The sequence below is a fragment of the Pan troglodytes genome, chromosome 6 (assembly GCF_028858775.2).
Source record: "Pan troglodytes isolate AG18354 chromosome 6, NHGRI_mPanTro3-v2.0_pri, whole genome shotgun sequence".
Lineage (NCBI taxonomy): Eukaryota > Metazoa > Chordata > Mammalia > Primates > Hominidae > Pan > Pan troglodytes.
The window spans coordinates 21494708-21517888 of record NC_072404.2 but is presented as its reverse complement, the minus strand read 5'-3'; the positions used below and the strand labels follow the sequence as shown (position 1 = coordinate 21517888).

The following is a 23181-nucleotide window of genomic DNA, read 5'->3' as shown; positions in this document are numbered from 1 at the left end:
AAAATACTCTTCAGACTATATAATTTTCTATTTATTATATTTATTGCAGAAGATAGCACATCCAATTGAAGAAGTCATATTAAATCAATAGTGGTGATCATAATAATTGAAATTCATTCTTTGCCATCTTCTGGAAGAGATTAAGCCTTTATATATCTTGAAAAAAATAATAATTTCAATACACATTTTAATGCCACTCATATTCAGATAATCACTAATTGTAAAATCCTATGTCTTGCTACTTTTGCTTGAAAATTGGAATACATCATCATAGTGCTTAATAAATATTTGTTGAGCAGACAAAATCAGTGTTGTCACTGGTGGTTGTATTTCCGACCTGACCCACAACGTTCTGTTTAAGCTATGGATTGTGCATAAAGAATAACTCTGGCCTAGCATTGCCAAAAAATTATTAAACGTAAGATAAATTCAGACAAAATCCCAAATCCAGATGACACCTTCACACCTCAGCCGTGACTTCGAACTGAGAAAACTCTGCCCGGTTGCAGTACTTGGTATTGTATGAGCTCTAAGCTACTGTTGGGAGTTCCACATCTGGACAAGTGGTCTGGGTGGCCAGGAGAAAAAAAAAAAAAATGCAGATTGAAAAAAATGTTCTGTCAGGAGCACACTTCCCTGTCCTGGAATCACCTATCACAGTTGTTGTGTTTCTCCCAAGTCTGAATTTGGCTGCATAATTACCTTCTGCTGTCTGTGCCTGCTCCCATCAAACTCAGATATTCTCTCTCCCCTTCCATGAACAGAAAATGAAGCAACAGTTTCCTTCCATCTCTTCTTTTCCTGAAGGGAGAATGCAGAAACCCACTCAAGTTTTAAGGAATCTTCATAGCCATTAACAGATAGAAAGAAAAGCTGTGAAGAGGGCTCCACTTATATCTTTCTCTGTTTTTCCCCTTTTCCCCCTTTGCCTTCTCCTTTGATAATCTACAGACACAAAAGTACACAGGAATAATAATTATGAGACATGCAGAAACTTGCAGTTCAGTTCCTGTGAGGAATCCTATATACTCAAACGCACTCAGCCAGCAGCAAGTCTCTGATCATTTCCTTTTATATCCAGGAGCATCACTCTGAAGGAAGAATAATAGACTGAGATACATATTCTCAGGGGAGGTGGGAGGCAGGAGTGTGTTCTCTTCACCTTTGTCATGCCCTTTTTCTCTCACTATCTGTCCAGACACAGTAAATCCTGCCCTTGACCAGAATTAAGATGAAGTAAAAAATGTGACCATCCCAGAAATTAGATGAAGTGAGAAAGTGACCAGCCCAAAATTTAGATGACCTAAAAAAAATGACTAGGGCTAAAGGGAATGCAATGTAAATGTAGTTTGTTTGCGTGTGTGTGTGTGTGTGTGTGTGTGCGCGTAAGCATGTAGATATTCTAGAAAACATCAGATTTTGAAATAATGAGATAGAAAGCAATCAAATGTAATAGGGGGAAAAGGTCTGGAAATCCCCTGAAATCTCATTTTGGAAGGGGGGAAGATTTTCCAAATTCCTAGGCTGAAAAAAAAAAAAAACCCAAAAAACTAGTAATTCTTAGTGACATTTAGATTTAGGAGATATATTTAAGTTAGATTGATGCAAACTGACAATGTGTCTCCACTTTTAATTGTGCCTTGATTTCCTTCAAATAATTACTTTTGTTTGTTTGTTTGTTTTCAGATGCATTAGATACTCTGCCAGAATGGTCACCAAAAGTTTCAGAAGTGTGCTAGCTGCCAAGAATAACACAAAACTTGTAACACGACATGTCAACATAAAACAATGGATGTGCAGATTGGCTAAACCATGATATATATATAACAATAGCCAAACATTGTTAACTTGAAAAATTCATGATTTCTCCCGTGTCATAAATTTGAGTTTTATTTCTAAAAAGTTTTATTTCCGTCTTTACTTTTCCATACTTTCAGCCCTAACACTGCCCCCAATTCTAAACTGACTTCTGTAAAAGAAATTTGTTAAATGAATTCTTATAGTTAATCCCAGTAATACAGAATGCTATTCATGCACTGAAAGTGTGTGTGTGTGTGTGTGTGTGTGTGTGTGTGTGTGTGTGTGTGTGTGTTTTCTCTCAAATAAATTCTGGAATTCAGTTTAAGAAATACAAATCTTGGGCCAGGTGCAGTGGTTCAGGACCTGTAATCCCAGCACTTTGGGAGGCTGAGGTGGGTGGATTGCTTGAGGCCAGGAGTTCGAGGCTAGCCTGGCCAACATGGTGAAACCCCGTCTCTACTAAAATGCAAAAATTAGCTGGGTTTGATGGCACATGCCTGTAATCCCAGCTACTAGGGGAGACTGAGGCAGGAGAATTGCTTGAACCCAGGAGGCAGAGTTTGCAGTGAACCGAGATCGTACCACTGCACTCCAGTCTAGGTGACGGAGTAAGACTTCATCTCCAAACAAAAACAAAACAAAACAGAAAAACAAATCTCATAGTACCAATCTTTCAATCTGTAGATTTACATCTAAGAAGTAACGTCAGTCTATTCTTGTCTTAGAATTACTGCCATTCAATCTACTGCTAGTCTTGCAACAGTAATAAATAAAAATCAATCTAAATAAATTATCACAATAATACAACGCAAATGAAAGGAATATTAAGCCAACACCATACGACTTCAAGTGGAAATTTGTCAAAGATCAATAGTCTAACTTATTCTTACCATAATTTCTATCGTACATAATACAGTATGTATGTGTGTACATACATATGTATGTATGCATGTATGTGTGTACATACATATGTATGCATGTATGTGTGCATGTATATGAACACACACATATACTGTATTATGTGTATATAGCTATACAGATATATATAGATATAAAGGCTGCTTCACCGCTTTAAGTTTCTCTTATAGTACAATGGCTCCCCTAAGAGGGTTACAGTATTCCATTGACTGCTCTGTGAATTCATTTGCTGTGAGTTATTTCTGGCCAGCGAAAGCATGCAGTTACCTTTTGAGTATCGTTCAAGTAGGCACTCCATGATTTTACCAGAGGTTTTTCCTGTAGAAATAAATCTGTGTATTATTTGTCTAGTCAAAAACAGAGCATGCTGACATGGGATCAGTGGGGGATTGGAAAATGGATCTGGGGTTGAGAAGAACGAGTAAGAGGGAATGTACTTATTTCAATAATACACCCAGGACAAAAAAACAAAATATATTATTTAAAGTTATGGAAGTAATGTGTGTATGGAGCTATATGCAGGAAAACCTTAATCGGTTTAATTCCTCTACACAAGTACTTAACTCTCGTCTGTGTATGATGTAATTTTATTGTCATTTGATTTCCATTCCCCTTGTTAATTATTATATTTCACCACTTTTAACACCTTCTTGTTGTGCTTGATTTAAGAAGAGATGTAAATATGCAGCTTTTAAAATCCTGGAGAAAAATTATCTACTCACCTCCCATCATACACATACCTAAAAAAGCATATGTATGCACGCATGCACACACATGCCACAAATCTTGACTTTCCATCCTAAGAATGCACAGTGAAAAGGACATTATTTGCCTATCACAGTATCAAACAATAACTCTTAAAAGCTCTTCCCATCACACTTCCTTTTAAGATAAGTGGGTATTTTTTACATTGAAACGATACATAGTAACCTTCTAAAGTAAGCCCCTAGATTTAGAATATTTTGGCAGTAGTGTTTTTAGTGAGTATACAGTGACTGATACAGACATTGTTAAAATTAGAGGCTGAACATGTTTGATGTTTATCTTTCCTCCTTCTCCTCCTTTCTCTCATCATTTCATAAAAGCAATGACTTGGATTTTATTATGGAAATTATGCCATTCTGTTTAGAGACATCATTTTTAAATGTAGGTTTAGGTATGTATTTGTCTAATAATTAATTACTAATACTACCTGAGTCAATAGTAAAATTACTATTCAATAAAATTCCTGTAAGATATAATTTAAAATGTGATAGGGAAATGTTTTCAGTGTGTTTTCTTTTGACTTTTGTGAAAGTTTTGTATGCTTATCAAATGCCTTTATATAGGGTTTTCTTTTCATAGACATTGTGGTACCTATAATTCTTGATTATTTGGCCTTAGTAGTTACAGCTAAGGTTAAATTTGCATTTGCATTACATTTCTAAAATAAATATAATATAATTTATAAAGTTCTTAATCACAAAAAGAAAGGCCAAACCAACAAAGCTTAAAACGTTAGTACTAAGCTGGGCACCAGAGTTCGTGCCTGTAGTCCAGCTATTTGGGAATCTGTGGAGCCCAGCCTGCACAAAAAGGTAAGACCTCATCTGTCTAAAACAAACTAATGAACAAAAACACCCAAAACAAAAAAGTTCCACCTTACTATATCTGGACAGTCACATGCAAAAAAAAAAAAAAAAAAGAATTTAGAACGAGACCTTATACCCTTCACAAAAGTTAACTCAAAACTGACCACTGACATACATTTAAAATACAAAACTATAAAACTCCTAGCAAATAACACAGAACTTCTAGATGATCTTGGGCATGATCACAACTTTTTAAATACAACACCAAAGGCAAGATCTATGAAAGAAATAATTGATAAACAGGGCTCTATTAAAATAAAAAACTTCTACTCTGTGAAACATACTGTCAAGAGAAGGAGAAGATAACCACAGATTGGGAGTAAATATTTGTCCAAGACTTAACTGATGGACTGTTATCCAAAATACAAAAATAACTCTTACAACTCAACAATAAGAAAATGAACAACCTAATTTAATAAATAAGCCAAAGTTCTGAACACTTCACCAAAGAAGATACACAAATGAAAATAGCATATGAAAAGATGTACTACATCACATGACATTGGGGAAGTACAAATTAAAACAACTATGAGATATTTTGACACACCTACTAAAATTGCCCAAATCCAAAACACTGACAATATTGAATTATGGAGGGAATATGGAGCAACAGAAACTTTCATTCCTTGCTGGTGGGAATGCAAAATACTACAGAAACTTTGAAATATAGTTTGGCAGTTTCTGACAAAGCTAAACTTACTCTTATCATATGACCCAGCTATCACACTCTTTGATATCTACCTGAAGAAGCTAAAAACCACAAATGTTTATAGAAGCTTTATTCATAATTGCCAAAGCTTGAAAGCAAACCAGCATCCTTGAGTACATGAACAGATAAATAAACTGTGGTACAGCCAGACAATGGAATATTATTTAGCCCTGAAAAGAAATGAGCTATTGAGTCATGAAAAGATATGGAGGAAACTTAAATGCATATTACTAAGTGGAATAAGCCAATTTTTAAAGGCTACATACTGCGTAATTCCAACAATATAACATTCTGCAAAAAGCAAAACTATGGGGCCAGTAAGAAGATCAGTGGTTGCCTGGGATTTGGATAAAATAAGGGATGAATAAGCAGAACACAGAGGTATGCTAGGGCAGTGAAACTATTCTGTATGATGGATACATGTCATTATACATTTATCTAAACCTTTAGAATATAAAACACGGAGAGTGAATCCAAATGTAAAGTAAGACTTTGGTGAAAATACTGTATCAATGTAGGTTTATTTTGTAACAAACGTACCACTCTCATGCTGGATGTTTAGTAGTGGAGGAGGCTGTATCTGGAGGTGTGCGGAAGGAGAATATAGGAATTTTCTATACTTTCTCATCAAATTTGTTGTGAACTTAAAATTGCTCTAAAGAATAAAGTCTATTGCAAAAAACAAGAAAACAACTAAAAAACACACGAACGAAAAGCCTTAATAAAATGTTTTCTCTTAAGGAATGAAGTAAATCAAATTACATTAAAAAAATAAAGTAGCCATAAAGCACCTTCCTGCCCAGGTCTCAAAGTACTTTTTAGCTAGCAACTCATAACTGCTATATCCTTGAAGGCTTGTCAATACTTGCAGGAATTTTTATTAGTCGTCACCATAATAACTATTAAAGTCAATTATAATGCTTAACTTTTATTTTACAGATGAGAACATGAATGAATTTCATACCATTACATGTAGGACTAATTCTTAACTTTTGGCAATGATTGGGGGAAAGGAATAAAGCAGATCTTGCAATCCACATATTATCTGAAGCTTTCACACTAAGTTCAAATTTATTTTCTATTAAATCATTTTTTAGAGGTGATAACCAAGATTGGGCAAATTCTGTCCAATTTATGCCTATTGTTCCATTATTGGAAGGCTAAGCATGTGGGAGTTATTTATATCTTACTGCTCAAGATCATCGCCAAAGCCTGATTGCAAAAATTCAAGAAACTGCAACCTCAGGCATAAATGGGTTAATTTGTGTAATGCTTTTTTTCTTGTCCCTGCTGTCTTTTCTTGTCCATGCTTTTTTTCCTCTTGTCTCTACCCTCTGAAACTGCTAATTAATAATGAAAAGTCTAGAAGTAAGATAGACAAATAGGCATACGAGAAAATCACTGAGTTTGGATTTCTCAAAATTAGACAATTCAAATTTAGCTGAAGTTAGCCGAAGTTTAGAAATTCAAAATTTACAGTCCTCAAAACTTGTCTGATACTGAGATATATGCGACAAATCTGATTTCCAAATGTGGATGAAGTCCACTTCACTTTTCATAATTTTCCAGAATAGTTTCTAATCTAAAAAAATTCACCATTTGCTTTATTTTGATTACTTAGGTTTTGTTATATGGCTTATAAACACTTTGAAACAACCAGGTCTGTTTCAGGTAATCTGTAATTCTGCAATCTCTAACCATTAATAGCTACACACAGACCTTCCAAATAGAATACAAAATTCATGACTAATATAAATGCCAGTTGGACAGATGACTAGGCCAACCCTTTCCACTATGAGAAACAATATAGCAAGTATTCAACATATTTCAGTTAATGAATGAATGACCTAATGAAATTAGGAATGGACATTCCCAAAGGATTCCCATAAATAAACCTAAAAATCGTCATTTAAAATGAAGTTTTTTAATGCATGAGAGTGAAAAAATAATATTTTTTCTTCTAATAGTGAATTTTATGATGATAAAATTTATATTAATAATACCCAACATGTAGGATTCTAGGAACCATTCCATGTGTAATTCTTTAAAACCGCTTCTGCCGCTGGATGAAATGGGAACTGTTATACCACAGGTTTCCTACAGCACTGCAGTATGAATGGTGTTTTTCTAAGTGGCATTTCTATCACATGGATTGAATTTTAAACTGTTTTTTTCAATGACCAATCAGACATTATAAAATAGTTATGCTACTTACTTGGTATGTGTTCAATGTCAAGCCATGTTTTTCCATTGACAGCTTGAAAAGATTGTAAAACCACTAAAAATTTAAATTTGTGGTTCAAAGACACTTCGGCAGTTAGGCTGCTTTTATTTTTTCTCATTCCATTTAGTGAACACCTGCCTTTCATTGGATATTAAATCAATGCAAAACCTTTTAGATTTTGTTTGGAGCCTAGGTAAAAACAAAAAAATTTTAAATATTTGGATAAAAGAAAAAGAAAAGGATGGACTTATTTGTAGTTAGACTTTTCATACTCAGAAGTACATACTTGTAAGACCTAATTTATTTTTTTAATTATTCAACCTATTACTTAAGATAATGGAATATTATTTAAGGAAATAATGACTTGCTGTATTAGATTGAAGGACGCAGTTCTGGAAGAGTAATTTAAGATGTAGCGGCCTGATGCTACTAACACTGTGATCATAATTGCCAACTTGTTAGCACCTAACTGAAAATTAATTGTACTGAAACCTGACTGTACATTATCTACCATGTATACCAACAGCTTATATAGAGCTTAGTACACAGAAGACATTTAGCTTACAACTGTTAAATTGAATTTTTAAAAACTGTCTTTTGAAACTCAGCGTTTATTTTCAATCAACAAACTTTTGAGCACCAACATTATATCAGACGTTCTTTTACATACTTTGGCTACCAAGGAAAAAAACATAGTCATATCCTCAAAAACTAAAACCCTACGAGAGGAGAAAGAGAAATGTCTCCTAATAATTGGATATGGCAAGTGATCGAGAGCAGGGTTCTAAATCTTGACTTCCCATTAGAACCAGCTGAGAAGTTAAAAACAAGTAAATCTCACGTCCAGGCTCTTCTGCAAACCAGTTGAATCAGATGTTTGGATGCGGTTCCAGGGCATCAGAATTTTGAAATGGTCTACAGAGTAATCCTAATTTTCAGGAGGTTGAGAAGGACTGTGCTTGAGGCAAGCAAGATGATAAGAAAGGCGCTCTTGATTCCATCTGGTAGAAACAGGGCAATATATCTAGGAAAGGTGATGCTTAAACTAAGCTTTCAAGAATGCTTGAGATCAGTCAGATGAAGACATGGTGAAGGTCATTCTTGGCAAAAAGGAAATAATGACTAAAGGGGAGGAAGAACATGACACATTTAAGGAACAGGAAGTGGTTGTTGTGATTAGTATTTAGAATATGTGTAGGCAAATCTGGAGCAATAACACGCAAAAATCGAATATGTTACATGAAATATGCAATTGACTCTTCAATATTCATTATGTACTAGATAATTATTCTCCAGATGTTAATAAAACTATCATAGTAATTTTATTCTTTCTTTTATGATTGGCTCAGGAGTAGATGAATCTAAGCAAATTTAAATCAAGGAGAAACTTTCTTCAACTCCATGGAAAAGAGAAAAATCTTTTCTGCAACCAGATGGATGGTGAGAGGTATGTTTCATGGTTGCTGCCCCATAAGAGAAGCCAGACTGAGAATAATTGGCTGATACTGGGTTACAGGCAGAGTCAAGTAAACCTGAGAAGCAGGGCTGGAAACTTGAGGTATTAGAAACTAGAACCCAACGCTTTTTCTAAGCTTCATGTGAGATGAGATTTAAAATGTTCTTCTTGTTAAGCCACTTTGAGTCTGGGTTTCTTAGCAGTGAATTCACCCAATCAATTCATCAGGCAAAGGATTTTCATTGTCAAGGTATTGAGGAGGCATTGCAGCAATTTAGGAAGTGGATTTTAAAAGACAGAAACATTCTGCTACCTTAAAGTAGGATCTTTATACATGCCAGGCAGTGTGTGTGCATTTTATATATGTATAAGAAATCATAACCAGATTTGGGTTTTATTCTTCTGGTAGTAACATGTAGGTTGGATTTGAAGAATCCTAAGCTAGAAACAAAAGAATATAGAAGTTATTTTACAGACTCAGCTATAGAGATAACTATGAACAGAAAAAAGAAAGAGCCAAGATATATTTACGAGATGAACTTTCTAAAATTTGACAAATGGTAGAATTTTATGGCTAAGAGAAATGGAAGATTCTAGAATAAACTGTTTGTTAGAACTACCTGCGTATGTCTCAGTAAGAATGGACTAAACTGAATGTGAAACATTGGCTGATTAACCCTGGTTTTGGGGCAGGAACTTAACTTGGGCAGAGCAAATTCTGCACTAAAAAAGTTACTCAAGCTTTCAAATTATTCTGCGCATAAAGTGAGTGTAAATAATTATAACTTGTTAAATCTGAAGATTTTATGCCCAAAGCAAATACATTTTTTAAAAATCACGTAGAAATTCCAGCAGCGGCAGACCCTGAAATTTTCCTATTGAGCAGGTGTGGTGAATGAAAGTCAAATGCCTTGTATCTATTTTACTTACTTTAAGTGTGTGAACTCTAGTGGAGAATCCTCCTATATCATGTATTATAGTTAGATTTTTATTTCAAAGGTTGTAAAACATTGGTCAGGGTTTTCAATGACCTCTGTCCCTTGGCTTTCAATTTCTCGTGTAATTTTCATTATAGTAGTAATTTTCCTTCCATAGGAATTTTCATTACCTTCAGTTGATGAAGTAGGTATAGCATGCTTCATTGGTGTTCTGTTGATTCCTTCTCATATATTAGTTTTCATAGCTTTATATTGTATTTACAGAGATAATTAGTTGAGTTGAGGCCATATAAGATTAGAGTGGGCTCTAAATTCAATATGACTGGTGTCGTTATAAGAAGAGAAACACAGTAATCAAGGCTATGTAACCATGGAGGCAGGGGGATGTAGCTGCAATCAAAGAACACCAGGGATTTCTAGCAACCCCCAGAAGCCAGGAAGACGCAACAAAGGATATTTCCCTTCTGCCAACAAAGGGAGCATGACTCTGCCAACACCTTGATTTCAGACTTCTAGCCTCAAGAACTGTCACAGAATCAAATCCTATTAAGTTACACAGTTTGCGGTCATTTGTTATAGAAGTCATAGGAAACTATTTACTCCCTTAATATGCATCTTCAACACCAGTTGATTCATTCACGGTCCATACTGGAGTCATGTCTTGAGTCTTCCAAGGCAGTTTTCAAGAGTACATAAACCTCACCTCCTTTTAAAAGAGACACAGAGCTGCATAATTATCTCACTCAATATTTTGTCTCAATTCTTATACCAATTTACAAAATATTAACATTTCGTTTTTCCTGAAATTTATATATGCTTGATCTCACAACTTCACCATTCCCTATTTTTAAGTAATCTTTATAAGATTTCTTTACAGCATCCTAAACTAACACTTGTTATTCTGAGGTAATTTCCTCGGAGAAATTTTTAAAAATTTATTAAAATTTGTTTCTCCTTTTTAATCATAAATGTATAATAATCATAAACATTAAAAGCATTAATTGACATTGTTTCAGATTAACATGTCTCTCTGAATAGTGGTTTAAAGCTAAAAATAAAGTAACTGAGAGAATGAGCCATATCAGACTATGTAAAGATTCAATGATTCAAACTATGGCATCCTGTTTCCTGTAAGATAATATTGGGAAAATGCATTGTCCTAATGTTTGAACAAATAAGAATGTTGCTTGACAGAACTCACTGATCAATTCCAAATGAATACATTCTTAGAAAGATGCTGAAGTGGTTTAAAGTTAACAAAGTAAATTACATATTTGTATGAAAGAGTAAATCTTTTGTAAAATTCATGACTTGTAGTGCTTAGCACTGTATTCTGATATGTACCTAAAATTGGATGTGTAACAATTTCCTGAAATCCTAATGAGATAAATATTTAGTTAGCTTTCTTTACCAAGTTCTTATTGGTCAGAAACTTGATGTGCATATTTCTATTACAGAATTACATAGCAGAAAATTTAGCTATTGGGTTATGTATTATTGATTTTATTATTTATTTTAGATTTAATTACAGATACATAAGGAGAATGCTATATATACCAAATTCAAGCATCTTTAAAATAGTAAGGTCAAAAAGAGAAATATACATGGATCAGAGAAACCAAGACTGCCAAGCAACATATTATTATTTAATACCAAAGTGATAATTTTTTCAAAACTGTGTAATCCCATCCCAGCATATGGGAAAAAAAAATCAAGATTTTTACTTTTTTTTTTTTTTTTTTTGAGACAAAGTCTCACCCTGTCACCCAGGCTGGAGTACAATGGTGCCATCTCGGCTCACTGCAACCTCCGCCTCCCAGGTTCAAAGGATTCACCTGCCTCAGCCTCCTGAGTAGCTGGGATTACAGGTGCCCGCTACCAAGCCGAGATAATTTTTGTATTTTTAATAGTGAAAGGGTTTCACCATGTTGGCCAGGCTGGTCTTGAACTCCTGACCTTATGATCCGCCTGCCTCAGCCTCCCAAAGTGCTGGGAGTACAGGTGTGAGCCACCGCACCTGGCCACATTATTTTTAAAGTAGCATGTCTCTCTCTCTCTCTTTTCATTTAAAGGAAATTCTCCACTTGTATTCATCTTCTGTAACTTCCAAAAATATAACCGTTTTCATAATTTTTGCCATTTCCAACTATTTCTCCATTATCCACTCAATATATACTGAGCCCAGACATGTACCAAGCGATGGCAACATAATCTCTTTCCTTCAACTTAATTATCTTAAGCATTATTTCTTAAGACAAAGCAAATAAACAATAGCAAAAACATTTTCATTGTCGTTGGTTCTCTTTTACATAGCTGCATTACTTTTTTTCCTGTTCGTATCTAGATTTCTGATAAGCCCTGCATCTATTTTCTCTTTTCTTGCTGTCTTCTGGGTCCTCTGCTGCTCTGATGAAACATTCTCTATACTGTTAACCACATCCTTCCCTGAAGCCTTTCTCAAATATTATCTTCCACAATATCTCTACTTGAATCTCTTCATTACCCATTTCCAGAATTTTTCTCTCCTCGTGGCTTTCTGGATATTGTGCTTGCTTGCTCCTTGCTTCTCTAATCATTTCTCTGACAAACCTTCCTTATGAGGTTTCATCCTTTTCTTTCTTCCTGAGAGTGAGACTACCTCCAGGAGGAGCATTATTTTTGTATTGTCACTCTGTGCCATCTCAGAAAGCTTATTTAAAATCATAGTCTTAATCATCATTTGACAATCAAGCCTTAATTTTATCCTTACTTCTAATGCAAATTCCAACCCATCAAATAAAGGAATATATTCAATATGCAACCATACACTCGAATTGTGTGTATTAAATACATAATACATAAGCACTCACCACTTTCCTCTCTAGCTAGATCCTTTATGATATTTCTAATTCTGTCAAATACAACAACATCTCCTACTCCCAGGGGCATGGACTGCATGGCCACCAATAACTACTTTTTCAATCCTAAAATACAATCAACTGATAATTCTTACCTAACTTTCTGCCTCAAACAATGCACAAGCATTCTCTCCAAATGAAATTTCAAACGCTTTTCTAATTTGTGTTGTTTTATCTTCCTATACACCTTTTGCAGGCCACTCTAACATGTAAAGTCTCTATTTCTCTCCTTCTGTCTCTTTACACTCTCCTCCCTCCCTCAATTTATGAATTACAGAAGACTATATATATTCTTGTATATATGTGTAAATCTTGTCTTCCTAGAAATCCAACAAGTTTTCTCGGGAGAGGAATCTGCCTATACTTTTAAAATCTGTCTATACCTTTATGACTGAGCACCTCATTAGATCTTCCAGTGGGATTTTATCTAGTTTTATTTTACTTGAATTATTAGATGATTAACAATTTTCTTGCACAGCTAGATTAGTGTTTAGTAATTAAACCTAACGTACAAACCTGAAATGTTTTAGTAATCATTTATATATAATTTATATGTACCTAAAATAAAATTATGAAGTCTATATGGGAAAAGTTGAACCAGAAAAATATGTTTTGATAAACAGTTTTCACTTATTTCAAACAAGAACCAATATCACCAAATGCTGGTGAGTGTAATAATCTGTGTATGCTTTATTGCCTACTGAAGTAAGCACTGGTCCCTGTTTCACAAATGTGTAGAAATACATTTTATATTTCAAAGTGTATTTGTTGATCTTTACCCTGGGATTTTCACTATAGAAATAAATTATTAAATTGATTTCATAATTTTTATTTGCACTAAACATAGTAGTGGAATATATGTGCTTTATATGTAAATTATCTCTCAGATAAATCAGTAATACTTGTCTTCAAGAAATATAGAATGATTTTTATTTTATTTAATAACTCTGGCCTGGACATTTTTTGACTAAAAATATAATGTCTTCTATGGCATATGGTTAGTGTTATTTGCAGGTCATATAATTGTTAAAACCTATCATGTTAAGAAAACAATTGTGGGCATTTGTGCTTAACACATCCTCCTATAAACTGTATTATTTCAAACCTACACACATTGATGAAGGCAGTCTTCTTTACTCTTTTTACTGATTCAAATGTTAATGTCTTCCAGCAACACCCTCATCAACATACCCGTTAATAATGTTTTACCAGCTATCTGGCCATTCCTTAGCTGAGTCAAGTTGATATATAACATTCACCATCACAATTCCCCCTTGTCTCCTGGGCACCCATATGCATGTCCTTTAACCGTACTTAGTTTCCAAATAAAGACAATAACAAGGCCATAATTCTGCCTTATGTAATACAACTATCTTGCATAAGATGGAAAATCCACTAATCCCTTCCAGAGGAGATACAGTCCTTAAGTAATATTTATCCTTCTAATATTTTATAACTTAAATACAATGATGTAAAATTAACAATACTAAATACTGATATAGAGTCAAATATCTTATGTTACATAATAGGAGAATAAGAGAAAAAAGAAAACAAGGATATTTGCTTGATATATATATAAGCAAAATATATTCATAACAAAATAAGGAGGAAATACTCATGACAAAGTTTTAGTTTCTGTAACTGGTCTTGTTGTCATAGCTGGTGTTTATAACTACCTTCTTCTACTACCCATTATGTATGTTCTTTGCTTCATCACGAACCTTATCTGGTCATGGTTCTTTACCTGGTGGGGTGACCCAAACCATTCCTGAAGAGTTTGGGCCATTAGTAGTCCTGTTCAGATGAAGTTGTTGTAGTTTTCCATTAACCTTGATCACAGGCATGGTAATACTAGCAGAAGTCCTAAGGAAGCCTCTATATTTAAGATATGCTCATTCTTACCTCCATTGTGGAGTAGGCCAATTTCCTTTTGGTAGTCCAGTTCAATTTCCCTAGTCAACACCAAAACTCCCTTCTTGTTGACTCAGAGGCATGAGTTGCCCAAAGTGTTAAGGAGGCAGTCTTCACTTCCAGTTCAATAGAATCACTGTTGTGTCTCCTAGTGGAAGCATTCCTCCCTCTGGGACTAAGCATTGCTCCCTCTGGGGCAAGCAGAGCACAAAGTCACGGTAACAAAAAAAATATTTTGCTAATAGGTCACTAGGGGTAATTGCGAGTGGTACCACTCTCATTTCTACTTCTTAATTCCTGGGCCTGTGAATCCTTACTATAGGAAAAAAAAACATTTATTGGGTGCTGATTCAGAGCATGTATAGCCTTCTGGAGAACTTGGTCAAGTGGTATTGTCACCTAACTAGCACTGTAACTGAGCCTTCAAAAGGCCAAACCACCATTCTATTAAGGCAGCTGTTTTAGGATGGTTGGAGACCTGGTAGAACTAATGAATTCCATGAGCATGAGCCCATTGCAACACTTTTTTTTGCTGTGAAGTGAATTTCTTTATCAGAAGCAATGCTGTATGGCATGTCATGACAGTGGATAAGGCATTCTATACATCTACCAGTGGTAGTTTTGGCAAAATCATTGCCTGCAAGGAAGGAAAATCCATATCTAGAGTTAAGTTTTGTCCAATAAGGACAAAATGTGGACACTTTCATAATGAAAGTGATTCAATGGAATCAACCTGCCATCAGGAAGCTGGTTGGTCTCCCCAGGAAGTGTTGCCATCTTGTCTCGTAACTGCTACTTAAATGTCACAATTATTCTAGTGTTTCATGAAAACTATTGTCAAATATCAACATAAGTTTAACTGAAAAAAATGTACACAAGTACATATTCGTATTCTTGATATCTTCTTTGGAAATGTTGATGAGAAATTTTAAAGTGTAAATTTATTGTACTAACCTTTAAACCCAAGCCATATCTGACCTATTAAAAGTTAAATATATGGCCCACTTTAGAGTCAAATATTCTGATCACTATGTTAATACATATTAAAAAGCTCCTATTATTACAGCTGCAATGTATCAAATACAATAAAAGTTTTTAATAGAGACAAAAGAAGTCAAGTTCAAAAGAGAGATACACTATTGACTATCAGATAAAATGATATGTTTTCCTCCATCTGAATTAGTCAGGATTATCTAGAGAAACAGAGCCAACAGAATACACACACACAAACACAAACACACACATAAACAAATACAGGGAAGTTTATTATGGGAATTTGCTCATGTGATTATAGAGGCCAAGAAGTCCCAGGATCTGCCAGCTGGAGAAGCAGGAAAGCCAATGGCATAAGACGTCTGAGTCAAAAGGCCTGAGAACCAGAAGTCATGATGGAAATCCTCGTCAAAGTCCAAAGGCCTGCGAACCAGGAGTGTTGATGTCCAAGCGCAGGAGACAATACATATCCCAGCTCAATGAGCAAATGTGCCCTTTCTAAGCCTTTTTGTTCTATTTTTGCTGCAGCTGTCCCCTTTAGGGTGATGCCTGAGTATTATGCAGAACATCTGTTAACCAGGCCCTTAGTCTTCTCTTCTTCTGTCAAGTGATCATAGGGAACTCCGTGAGACCACAGGTGCAGGCTGCAAGAGAGAAGCTAGGGTAGCAGAAGTGGAGACCAGAGGCATTCGGGCCACTTCTTCATGTAACTGACTTGTGCCTTCACAGCCTGCTAGGGCCAGATCACAAATATGCCACTTCCATTTGATGATGGAGTGTTATTTCGCACACCAACTTGATGGGCTGATGGGTCAGATAACACCCAGTTCATGACGGGTAGCTAAGGCCACATAGTTACTTGGTAGCCCATTTTTCTACCTGTGGAAACATGAACCTCTTTTCCTTATAACTGCAATTTTTGCCACAAACCTTTCAGTTCCATCATCATTTTGCAACGAAAAATATATATCCAGCTGGGTGTGGGGGCTCACGCCTGTAATCCCAGCACTTTGGGAGGCCGAGGTGGGCAGATCGCCTGAGCTCAGGAGTTCAAGACCACCCTGGGCAATATGGTGAAATCCCGTCTCTACTAAAATACAAAAGAAATTACCTGGGTGTGATGGCGTGTGCCTTTAGTTTCAGCTACTCGAGAGGCTGAGGCATGAGAATTGCTTGAGCCTGGCAGACAGAGGGTGCAGTGAGTTGAGATCGCGCCACTGCACTCCAGCTTGGGTTACAGAGTGAGACACCATCTAAAAAATAAAAAATTTAAAAAATTAAAAAAAAAAAAAGCTTTCCGTGCTGATAGCACACACGCAAGCCTGGTTAACGTTCCTAAAATCCGCCGGACTTTCTGTAAGAAGTGTGGCAAGCACCAACCCCATAAAGCGACACAGTACAAGAAGGGCAAGGATTATCTGTATGCCCATGGAAAGCGGCGTTATGACAGGAAGCAGAGTGGCTATGGTGGGCAAACCAAGTTGATTTTCCAGAAAAAGGCTAAAGCCACAAAGAAGATTGTCCTAAGGCTTGAGTGCGTTGAGCCCAACTGCAGATCTAAGAGAATGCTGCCTATTAAAAGATGCAAGCATTTTGAACTGGGAGGAGATAATAAGAGAAAGGGCCAAGTGATCCAGTTCTAAGCGTCATCTTTTATTACGAAGACAATAAAATCTTGAGTTTATGTTCAAAAAAAAGAAAAGAAAAGAAAAAAGAAAAAACTATATATATTCAACGAACATCATTGATCAAATTCTTCCTAGTGTATAGGCTAATTATTTTATGAGAAAATGTTTTTTATATTTGGTTTCTCATGGCATGAACCAAAAAGTTATTCTAAAGTATAAGAATGACTGATGCCTTAGTGAATTATGGGACTTTGAGATAATATAATAATTTATAGCCAATTTAAAATATTTGCTGTTTACTTTCCTTAAATGAAAATTATTGGCCAGGCATGGTGGCTCACACCTATAATCCCAGCACTTTGGGAAGCTGAGGTGATTAGTTGAGCCCAGGAGTTCGAGACCAGCCTGGGCAACATAATGAGACCTGCTCTCTACAAAACATTTGAAAAATTAGCCAGGTGTGGTGGCATGTGGCCATAGTCCCAGCTACTCTGGCGGCTGAGGTGGGAGAATTGCTTTAGCCCAGGAGTTTGAGGCTGCAGTGAGCTGAGACTGCACCACTTCAGCCTGGGTGATGGAGCAAGACCATGACTCAAAAAAACAAAAAAAAAAAAAAAAAAAGAAAGAAAGAAAGAAAAAGAAAAAAAGAAAAACAGTTAATGGAACAATAAAATATTAATATTGATACAAATATTTTGATATGAATTAGGGCACTCCATTTTTCTCAATCTTCAAATTAGTTCTTTCTAGATATAAATATGTATTAACTGAGGTCACTTAGAAATTTTGGGTCAAAATATTAACAGCCAAATTAACTTTGTAATTATATCAGTTTTGTTGCCTATGTGAAATTTAAATTTTGTCACAGCCTCTTAACAAATTACTACTAATTTCTAATTTAACTTGTGACTTTATAGATCATTCATATGCTGCAAATAGCCCCTGAATTCTTCTTTTTAAATAAAGAGGATTGAATCAGATGATCTCTAAAGTCGCTTCCATCTGAGTCTAAGATTTATTTTTAACTACATTTCAGTGGACTTTAAGTACAGTTTAAGCTCTCATTATGCCAAGAGTATTTTCATATTAGAGACATCAATAACAGTATCTAAGTCATTTGCCAGAGAAAGAGAGAGAGAGAAGAGGTGAGTGAATAAGAGGGTGGAAGGTAAGGATAGGGATAGGGAGAGGAAGAGGATATTTACTACAAACGGATGTTAAACTGTGTTTTTTTCATGCAATATTTTTAGTATTAACGAAAGACTATTTCTTTGGTTATGTATTAGAAATTTGAATGTGCTTATTTTTGGATTGTTAGTTAAATATTTGTATTTTGCAAAATGGTATCAACTCAGGAGAAAAAGTAACACTATGAGTCTTGTTTGAAATTTGGTGTAAAAATCTCAAGACCCTGAAACTCTGTAAACTTGTGCTTTAGCACTGCAGCAGCCCCTGCGTCATAGGTAATAGAAGGTGTCATGTGATACTCTGAACTTTTCCTTGTCATCCCTTCATTTGAGAACACTTGCTGCCATTCTGACTCCCACTAAAGATTAGACCCTATCATAGCAACAAACCCAAAAATGTCCCTGCCCCAGTCTCAACTTTTACACATGGGAGAAGAATTGGTTTCAATTTACCATAACTCAAACTATTAAATAACTATATTTGTCCAAGATAACACCCTGGTTTATACCCCCAGATACTACCAACCAGCCAGTATAAACTCTTGATCTTAAGTGTAATGCACGCCATATGCTTCACCTCACTGCAGAGGCAGACCATTGAATCCACATTTGAGTTGGTTCGGATTAGTGCCAAATTGGAGGTAGCACAACAATACAATTTTAGAGTAATGGATGTTATTTAGAAAGAGAAACAATAGTTTCAAAGGCAAAGATTCATTAAAGAGAATCAAGGCCTTTAACACAGCTGCTGGCCAATGAATAATTACGTGATGATGGTGTCTATACGTAATGGACTTATTTAACATGTGAAAAGTTGACTTCAGCCACTACAGATTTTTTTCTAATATATAGGACATCTTTTAAATATTTAGAAATAACAAAGGCATTTTCCTGATAATAAAGTGTACACATTCACTATAAAAAATTATAAAACTATTTTGAAACTGTTAGAAACAATACAAATATCCACTAATCTCACCAACTAGAGATAGTATTAATAAGGTCAAATTGTTGTCATTTTGAGTGTGTCTTTGAAATCAAATATATATATAATAAATACAACAAAACATGTATGGTGTGAGTGTGTTTGAATCATATGGTTGTAACCTGCTTTCTTTCTCAGCATTATATCATGATTGATTTCTCATATTCTCTATTATTTTAGAAAATGATTTTTAATAGGCTGTACTTATCATGATTTACCATAATTTATTTAATCCATTTTTATTGTTTGACATATTTCAATATAATAAGTATCACTTCAGAGATACAATTGTATGTACGTCATTTGATATATCTAATTATTTCCTTTCACTATATTAATTCATCTGCAATTATTGGATTAAAGTTAGCATTTTACTTACTCCTAAAATTTCCACTAGATAATCTGTCCTAATTACACTCTTCCCAGAAGTGTAAAACATTTATTATTTTCCAAAATCCTTGTCATCATAACCTATTTGTTTTTTAATGGTTATCAATTTGATAGGTGGAAAATGCTATCTTTTTTAACTTTCATTTTTATTACAAGTAAGTTTCCAGTAGTTTAATATTTCTTGATCATAAATAGTTCTACTTTGATAATGCAGTAATTCATGTCCTTTGTTCCCTTTTTGTTAGGCTCTGTTTTTCTAGCACAGAATTCTATGGGGATTTGATTTTTCTAGATTCCACTAAGTAACATTTTGCTGTTCAGGCCTTACAGAGATGTCCCTTTTTTAAAAAAAAATTGACTCTTGATAAATACAAGGGTATTAGATTAAATTTTCTGCATTAGAAGTATTTCTACATTTATAGTTGTAGGAAATCTATATTTATATACTAAACAAAACTTAGAAAACTGGAAGGAATTAATAACTAAATAGCTGAAGACAAAAATTAAGGAAAATAGGGTGTGGTGGCCTACGCCTCTAATCCCAGCTCTTTGGGAGGCCAAGGTGAGAGGATGGCTTGAGGCCAGGAGTTTGAGACCAACCTGAGCAACATGGTAAGACCCATCTCTATAAAACATTTTTAAAAATTAGCTGAATGTGGTGATACACACCTGTAGGCCCAGCTACCAGGGAGGCTGAGGCAGGAGGATCACTTGAGCTCAGGAGTTTGACGCTGCAGTGAGCTATGATTGCACCACCTCACCCCTGACAGAGGAAGATCTTGTCTCTGAAAAAAAAAAAAAAAGTTGCTCAAATATTTACCCCAAGAATGTACCTATCAAATGAATTAATGGACCAAGAAAACACAGGTACGGCATTTGAGGGGCCATTTCACCGGCTGTATTACATATATTGGAGAAATTAGTGCTTGGTTTTTAGGTTGTGTCTCAAGATCCATTTGTTTCTTTGTAGGTGCCACTCATGAGCCCGTGGGCTGTAAGGGGAGGGGAAAATACACTGAGCAAGTGGTACTTGGTGCCCCTGACCTGTGTCCATCCTGATGGCTCTGGTTCTCACCGTCCTTACGTAGCTGTGTGCTACAATGTGTTTCCTAAAAACAAACAAAAGCCAGAGGTTTCTTCTGATATTTAAGGTTTGGAAACTTCTCCTTCAGAAGGTTCTCATGTCTTTATTTTATATTACACTTCAGTCTATAATGTATTGACCTTTAGTATTTATTTAATCTATAGTCTTTATTCTACATTTACATTTTGTTTTATCAAATTGTACTGTAAATCACCACAAAACATTTCTGGAAATAGGGATTCAATTATAAAAGAATGTACATTTTAGTTGGCACTAAGCAGTACATTGAGCTTATTTTTGGCATAGCTTATATATACTCACTATATGAGTCAAGCATAAATGATGTAAATAGATGTAAAATCTTAAGTTCTATGTTATTCATTTTATGAGTATTTTATTTCATTGTTAGTATGCTTATTTATTTGGAGTTAAGTGAGTTGCATATTACACTATAATTGAGGTTAGGGTTAGTCCCGTAGTTATAATCTCACTAAACCTCTGTTGTTACAGGACAGTTCATTACTTTTGAACTAATGGCTAGATCCTGTACAACCTAAAATCAAATTCCACTATAAATTTATCCAAAGTGCTTTAGGTAAGAAATGACCTATGGCTTTTTCTTTAGAATTTAATAGTTCTTTTGGCCATATGAAGCATTTTTGTCAGGCATCTCAAATTCCGGGTTTTATATGCCAAGAGTCTTTGTTTTACTATTACTTTGAAGGAAGTGGAAAAGCCAAGTGAAATATGTACAACCTAAATGTATAATCATTTAATTTAAAATGTTGATAACTAAAGTTACATTTATCATTAGCATATTATTTATTTGATCAACAAGTGTTACCTGTGGAGGGTGTCCAGGTTCCTGGCATTTTGAACAAAGAGTTGGACAAAAAGCACAAACAAAACCACGAAGGAAGAGCGCAGATTTACTGAAACAAAAGTACATCCCACAGAGTGGCAGCAAGATTGAGCAACCTGCTGGAGACCACCGGTTACAGAATTTTCTGGGGTTTAAATACCTTCTAGAGGTTTCCCATTGGTTACTCGGTTTACACCCTATGTAAATGAAGTAGTGATCCGTGACCAGTCTGACTGGTCATGGGAGGGGACCAGTCATAGGTACCTTTCATTTTTCATCTGCCAGGCAGAAAAGGGGCAGGTTGCAAAGGGAGTATAGCCTCTGATTCTTTTGTTACTTGGGCGAGGAAAGTTGGGATTTTCCTTTAGATTTAGTTATAGGAAGTCAGTGTGCGTTGTCTTTAGGCAGTGTGAACTGCCTCCCGAACTTATTCTCCCGCCTCACAAGCATTTATGAAATCTGGCCCTAGACAAGATGTCTCAAGATATTAGAGTGTTATTTGGGAGAAAAGGTGGAATGAATGGTTAGATATAAGTAAATACTTCAAAATTTTCTTACAAAGCTTGTTTTCGACAGAGTGTGGCTTCCTTTTAGTCAGAACATGGACCTGAAAATTGATGATAATGATGACAATAATAAAAATTAACATAAAGATAGTATCTATCATTTATAAATACACTATACATCAATTTACTTGCTAGTTGAGTAACATAAATTATATAATTTAATTGTCAACATGAAGCTATAGAAATAAACATCTTTATTTTAGAGATGAGGAAACCTAGACACAAAAATATTAATTAACCTGGCCACAATCAAAGTGTTGAAAACTGACAAAAACAAGACACAAACCAAAGTATCCTTTTCAGAGACAATGCTATAAATCACTATAAAATAGATCATATTGGCTGCAAAAATATATAATGTCTCACTGGGAATAAGTCTGATTTACAGAGACTGGCATCACAACTGGTGTCACAATATGACTGCAGACACTGTGGGCAAATCCCCAAAGAATTTGAAACACTGTTATTGCATATGGACACAACTGTTGTTCTAATTCCAGTGAAAACTAGAAATGAACCTCTGCTCAAGGGCAGAAAACAAAGCAAAAATTATGAAATAAAAAGAAGCTAGCAAACAAAACAACAAAAACCTGAAGCTGGGATGAGCATACAATTAGTTAAATTTTCTTTGCGGTTGTAGAAGCAGTTACATTTTCCTGATGCGGCCCAATAGCTACGTAGGTACTAAAATCTTTTGATAAAGTGAAACTCTTAGATCTAACTGCGCTATTAAGTATATGTATTGAGCTCTTGTTTTGTGCCGGACACTATGATAGAAAACATCAGCATAAGATGCCATCAAGCAACAGGAAGTACAGAGTTTACTGGTGTGAAGTAGGCCTAGTAGGAGTACATTTGACGTTTGTCAAAACCTGTTGTAACAGAAACATTTACTGCTCACCAAATAGCCCTCTGCTTCAGAATATTTTCTGGTCCTCTCTCAGGTATGCATGGCTTTGTTCTGGTCCATGAGCTGTGAGCAGAAATGGCACCTACCACCTC

The 23181-nt window shown here is 35.2% G+C and overlaps 1 protein-coding gene and 1 long non-coding RNA gene across 2 annotated transcripts in view; both read left to right on the top strand.

Annotated features, from left to right (window-relative positions):
- The window catches only part of LOC129144523 (uncharacterized), a 163621-nt gene extending 159659 nt beyond the window's left edge, over positions 1-3962 (top strand). The window contains exon 3 of the long non-coding RNA XR_008548920.2: positions 1687-3962. This is a non-coding gene — a long non-coding RNA (uncharacterized LOC129144523). The remainder of the gene's footprint in view (positions 1-1686) is intronic.
- A 12738-nt stretch (positions 3963-16700) lies between these two features.
- LOC107975709 (large ribosomal subunit protein eL42-like) lies at positions 16701-18037 on the top strand (the record flags this gene model as incomplete). Its single annotated transcript, XM_016957111.4, has 1 exon — positions 16701-18037. A coding segment is annotated over one exon (420 nt), but the record flags the coding sequence as incomplete, so codon positions are not given.
- Between the last annotated feature and the right edge of the window lie 5144 nt (positions 18038-23181).